Consider the following 6,184-nt stretch of genomic DNA (forward strand, 5'->3'; position numbering starts at 1 on the left):
CGAAGAATTTTTGGGTATAATTTGTCACAGTTTACTTTATTTTGCTATCCTCACTTACATAAATGAACTATAGTGTCCTGCACCCACTAGTAAAAAAATATCAAAAATTATATCTGGTCTCGGAATCATTTTTGGTTTGACTGTATATCCTTCGGATATTTCCACACGTAATTATGCCCATTAAAATGTATTTTACAAGGTTTTGTTACTTTCATCCGACCGAACTACAAATTTTCCAGTGATGTCTGTGAGAAAGGTATATTCACTCGACAAGCTCGAGCGCTCAATCCACTCAGCGTGTTTTGCTTATCAGCTCGCGCACATCAGCTATACTATAGGTGTTAATACTGAATGTTTAGCATATTCATTGCATACATATACTTCGTAGTAGGGATGTAACGATTCACTCAACTCACGATTCGATTCGATTCACGATTTTGATTTCGCGATTCGATTCGATTCACGATTATTATTATTTTTTTAACAAAATGAGATTTAAGACAAATTATAAATTAAATGTGTCCTTTTATTATTGCTTGGACAAAATGCTGCACATTTCTTTGTGAAATTTTAAGACCCATGCCTACACGTTTGACATGGCCCTTATAAATCGCTGCATTTGTTCGCAGTGTGACCTTGTCTTTCCTGGTTTAATTGATCTAATGGCCGGTGAGGCTGCGGCTCTGGCGAGTGCATTTATTTATGAGTTCAGGTTTTAAGATGCTTTTACTAGAATAGGCCCTAAATAAACAAATAATCACATCAATGACACTGCAGTCAAGGTCAAGGAGGGCTTTCAACACCATCAGGAAGATTCATGCAGCATGTCACTGCACACCTGTTGGATGGTGAACGTTGGGCTGATCACTGATCAGTCTCAAGCAAAATACATTAATTATCAAATCAGACATCACTACTGCCCTAGTGCACACTTCAAGATGATCTACGGCACAAAGTTCACTGAATAACGACTTTCTGCATATGACTTCACAATATGTTTAAACTGCTAGTCAGTGTTAAAAAAAAATCACCTCGGATTACATCATACGTCATAACTACAACATTTAAGCAGAGTTTCCCATCTCTGTGCCATATTGTCTCTCAGACTGCCCAATTTGAGTTCGATTCATCAGAGCGCAGATTTATTCTCTCGAACCTCAAACGCTCTCGTGTGAATCCTCGTATCTCACTGTGTTTCTACAGACACAGACGCTCCCTCTCCCTCTCTGTGTAATTACCCTCAAACACCAGGAGACAGATGAAATGAGTTGCCTGGCAACAGGATGCATTTGGTCCAATGGCATCCTCCCGAGAGGCTTGATTGTAATGTGTTTAAACAGTGAGAGGAGGTGATGAGGTGATGGAGACAGAGGATAGTGAGAGAGGACCAGGCACGGGCATGATGGAGAAAAGGACAAAGGTGAAATGATTAGCGAAAAGAATCATTGATATGACCTTAAGAGCAGGTGACACACCGGCCGAACTGAATTCAAAGCACCTGAGATTTGGGTGTTTGAGAACGAACAACAGACTTCACGTTCAGCCGCAGATCACAATATGACAGCGCAAAGAGGAAAAACTGGCACGCTAGCTGTCCATGCATTTACTCATCAAATCTACTGTCTGTCAACAACAGGGGTCTGATCTGGGAAAAACATGCTTTAAAATCAACAACAAAATTACATGCAATTATTATATTGTAAAACCTGATTTAAGTGAAATAACTGAATGATGGATTAAATAAAATGATACATATATAATACTAATTAATTATTCAACGCTGTCAGCGTTTGACTGAGGAGGAATTAATTCACAGTTTAATTATGTCTGTAATTAAAATGAGCTGAAGAATTTCTTAATATAGCTCTGTTAATGTTCGGTTTCAGATGACTTATTACAGCTATAAAGTTATTTAGCCAAGTGCAGCTAGCATTACTTTTTCTCATCAATAGTGAATAAAATAAAAAATAAAATTTCACATGCTTTTTTTTAGCTATTCATGCTGCAACAAAGTTACTGTGGACTTCAATGACCTCCAGAAAACAAGATACAAGATATTGATCAACTCACTAAATCGATCAATCAATCAATCCAGCCCTTAACATAAATGAGTTTGAAACCCCAGGATCTAAAACAGTGATCAACAAATATTTTTTTTTTACATTTTTAAAGTACGTTTTTTAATTAAATTTTTTTTTTATTTTAAAATTGTACAATTTAATTCATTAATAGCTTTTCATCAATACACAAACCCTAGTTTGAGACATCCCGATCTAGAAGAATGGCGAACAATTCAAGCAAGTAAAAATTATGCTCAATTAGCCAGTTAGAGAGCTTATTTGATGTTTTCAGCTATTTTAATTCATTTTTAATATAACTAAATCAAGTAAAGTATACTTACTATAGTAGGTAAGTAGGTATACTATACCATAACTGCCACCCTGCAACTTTTCATTGCCTATTAAAAATATATATATTTCTGTGGACCACCACTCAACACATCCAGTGCAAAAAAATTGCTTCCAATCAGCCTTTCTGCAAAAACCTCTCATGAAAAATCAAAATCTCCCTCTAAAGGTCACCCATCCTAATCAGCTCCCTCATGCACTACAAAGTGAATTCAGCCGTAACCGTGTGTCAGATACCTGTAGGAACTATTGAACTACAGCATTAGACTGTGGACAACTGTCTGTCTTCATCAGGGCAGAAACGCTTTAACCTCACACCACCAGCTTTCCACAGTCGAGGAGGCTGGTCCTCAGCATCCTCTGGCTCTGGCTTTCAGTGAGGGGGGGGGGGATCCTGCCGCGTCTGTACCAACCAGACCGTAAGACATCGCTCCCTCGCTCTGTCTCCATGGAAACGCCAGCCATCCTTGAAATAAACATGCTGCCGCCGCCACCCCCCTCCTCTGATGCGATTGCGTTTCAATTTGCCTTTGTTTCTGTCTCTCTTCCACCCATCTCTCTCTCTCCATCAGTCACTTTCATCTCACCTGTGTTTGTTCTCCATCAGACCATTTCTCTCTCTTTCCAACACGTTGTTCACATTTCTGCATTCACTGATATAACTAATGATGCTTATGCACCTTCTATTGTTCTAGCAGGTGCATTGAAGTATTTATCTATATATACACACAATAGCTACTATCCTGGGATCAGGGACCAAACTTAAAACTTATCAAATGCAAGTAAAAATCAGGGTTATTATTGTTAACTAAAACTATTACAGAAATGTTAATTGAACTAAAGCGGAGTTGAATTAAAATATAATTATTACATGAAAAAACGAAACAAAAATTAGAAATTTTGCCTTGGCAAGTAACTGAAACAAGTTTAAGTTGAAGCACTAAAATTACTAACTGGAAATAAATACAAACTAAAACTAAACTAAACCTAAAGCTGAAATAAAAATAAATTAAACCTAAATATTAATATTAATAAAAAAAGAAATGACAGACAAAAGCACATAACAATATTACTAATAATGAAACAAAGTAAAATGAAAAGTGAAAATGTTAAATATTAATAAAAACTAATAGCTAATGTAACTAATAGCTAATAGCATAACTAATAGTATATGAATAATACTAAAAATACTGGCCTTGAAAAGTAAATAGTTAGCTGGTTAAAAGAAAAAGGTTAGTGAAATCATTAATAATGCAATTATGATTTAAATCATGTGTGAACAATAGTCTGACACTTTTTAATGACGGCTTGAGAGTTGCTTAATGAAATTAGCTGTTTGTGCACAATAAAATATATATTTGGGAGCATTTCACAAGAACATGTTCAGGTCATATTTCATCGTAAAATCAAAAGAAAGTCAAATATACTGCATAAAGCTATTTCTAGGACCACGGTTATATATTTTTTAAGCTTATTTTCACGACAATTAAGGATTTTCCCAAAAATGTTTTTAACATTTAAAAAACAATGTAATTACTGCCAATCTGGACTGTTTACTTTTTCTTTGGTGACGCTCATTAAATTTGCATTATTGTAAACATGTATTAGAATTACTGTAATACAATAAATTTATTAATAGTTATATTATTTTTAAATTATTTTAACATATACATTTTAATTATTTTAAATGTACGTAATTTAAAATTGAAAATATTTAAATAAATTAACTGCTAAAAAAATTTAAGTTAATGGCAGCACAAAAATCATACCATGTCAATCTTACTATCTTTTTTCAAATAATAAAAAATAATGAGAATTGGAGGATTGTACTTAATTGGGGGATGTACTTAACTGTCACGTCATCTTAAGGGTCCGGAATGTAAATGCAAAAAAAAATGTTTTTTCCCTTCCATTTTCTTCAAGCAAAATACCATTTTTTAGGGGCCAAGCACCGAAGGTGCAGTGGCACCTATTGTATCCGTTAGCGTCATTTTTCTTCTTCCGCCGAAAGTCTATGGCAGCCCATAGAACCGCTTGCGGGAAAGTTGTGAAATTTGGCACACTGATAGAGGACAGTCTCAACATTAACCACAGCAAGTTTGGAGTCTCTAACTCCAACTCTCTAGCACCACCACTTGTCCAAAGTTTAAATATCTTTATGCTAATAACTTTTGAACCATAAGGCACAAAATGAAAATTCTTTTTTCCTCTGAATCCTTGGCTCATGCCGAGTCGAATGAACACCAAAAATTAAAAAAATCGCAAGGTTTAGTTTTTTCGCTATTTTTAATCGTTCGTAAAACCTACTTTTTCGAACTCGTCCTAGACGGTTTGTCTGATTCTCACCAAAATTGGCTCAGATCATCTTCAGACCATGCTGGCAAAAAGTTACGGAATCCAAGTTGATTCGTCCCACCCTTCTTGAATAACGCACGAAGGAATTCTACGAAAAGCACGTAAAAATGGATGTGAGGCTATATCTCCGCAACGGTTTGGCGTATTGAGACCAAACTTGGTGTGTGTTATAACAAGCATGACCGGAGACTACCTGCAGTGTTTCGGCGCAATATTTTAAGAACGCTTAGCCTTTATTACGAAAATCGGTATGCATCTTCGGCACCATGCCCTGATGTTACGGTACTGCGGCAGCCGGCTGGTCTGGAACTCCTCCGGGAGAACCGTGAGGAGCTCCAACAGGGCCAAACATCGCGCGCGTCCATCCACCTCGCCTCCTTCCTCCTGAAACATGTGCACCATCTCTGACACGGCCCCCGGCCACACCTCGGGCATCATGTTGAGGGCGAGGGACGCCAGCGCCACACACAGGCGGGTCAGGACGATCTTAGAGCCGGATGCGAAGCGAGCGATCTGAGAAAACAGCTGCGTTTTGAGCGTGTCATACTGCTCGGCAGGGATGTCGCCCCAGTAGCGGGAAATCTTGGTGTGAAGGGCGCTGGCGCCGAAGTATTGGATCTCTGGAACCTGTGGAGATAAAGGAAGAGATGCAGTCTTTGATTGTGTTTCTCTTTAATAGATTCCTTGGAGAAGAAATCAGATGAGACGTACACAACACATAAAGCCTTCTTGCATCATTAGTCGGCACAGAGTTTGTGTTCAGGGCCAAAAACAATATCACAATATTTTTTCCATATCACACAATATCAATATTTAGCACAATATTCATTTACCATTAATGGCGAAGGAAATGAATGTAAACACACTTGTTTGTTCACAATTAAACTCTACAGAGTAGCTACCTTGTAATTTATGGCCCTATGAAATTTGTTTTATTTTGCCCGAAATTCTGTGTTTTCCATTAATTTTTTTCTGGATTCTGTGTTTTATGATTCAATACAACTTTATAATAAAAAGTCTAATTAAATGAGTTAATAAAACTTCAACAATTTAATTTACAACAAAACACTGCATTTTTATTTTTTGTCAAATAAGACGCTGCACAACAGAATAGATTAAATAAATGAAAAAATATCTTGGTTGAATGACATTTTAGTAGGGCTGGGTAAAAAATATCGATATCTCGATTTTAATCGATTCTCATTTTTACGAAACGATATCGATTCTTAAATCCCAAGAATTGATTAGTCTAGCCTGTTTTCAGTCAATGGATGTAATATTGAAGCTCACCTCCCATCCAATAAATCGCAATAAGCATTGTGCGTTGGTACTTTTAATATGAAACAGTTTCAGATTTCAGTTTATGTCCATTGTATTGCAGTATTCAAACATTAATTCCATTTTGGCGCAGTTTGAAGTGG

General features: G+C 36.6%; 1 protein-coding gene across 1 annotated transcript in view; it reads right to left on the reverse strand.

Annotated features, from left to right (window-relative positions):
* LOC107719407 (importin-13-like) overlaps positions 1-6,184 on the reverse strand; it is a 43,104-nt gene that overhangs the window by 29,174 nt on the left and 7,746 nt on the right. Inside the window, exon 3 of the mRNA XM_016526820.1 lies at positions 5,029-5,390. Coding sequence (XP_016382306.1) covers positions 5,029-5,390 — 362 coding nt within the window. The remainder of the gene's footprint in view (positions 1-5,028; positions 5,391-6,184) is intronic.

The sequence above is a fragment of the Sinocyclocheilus rhinocerous genome, unplaced genomic scaffold (assembly GCF_001515625.1).
Source record: "Sinocyclocheilus rhinocerous isolate Xijiao unplaced genomic scaffold, SAMN03320098_v1.1 scaffold303, whole genome shotgun sequence".
NCBI classification, from domain to species: Eukaryota; Metazoa; Chordata; class Actinopteri; order Cypriniformes; family Cyprinidae; genus Sinocyclocheilus; species Sinocyclocheilus rhinocerous.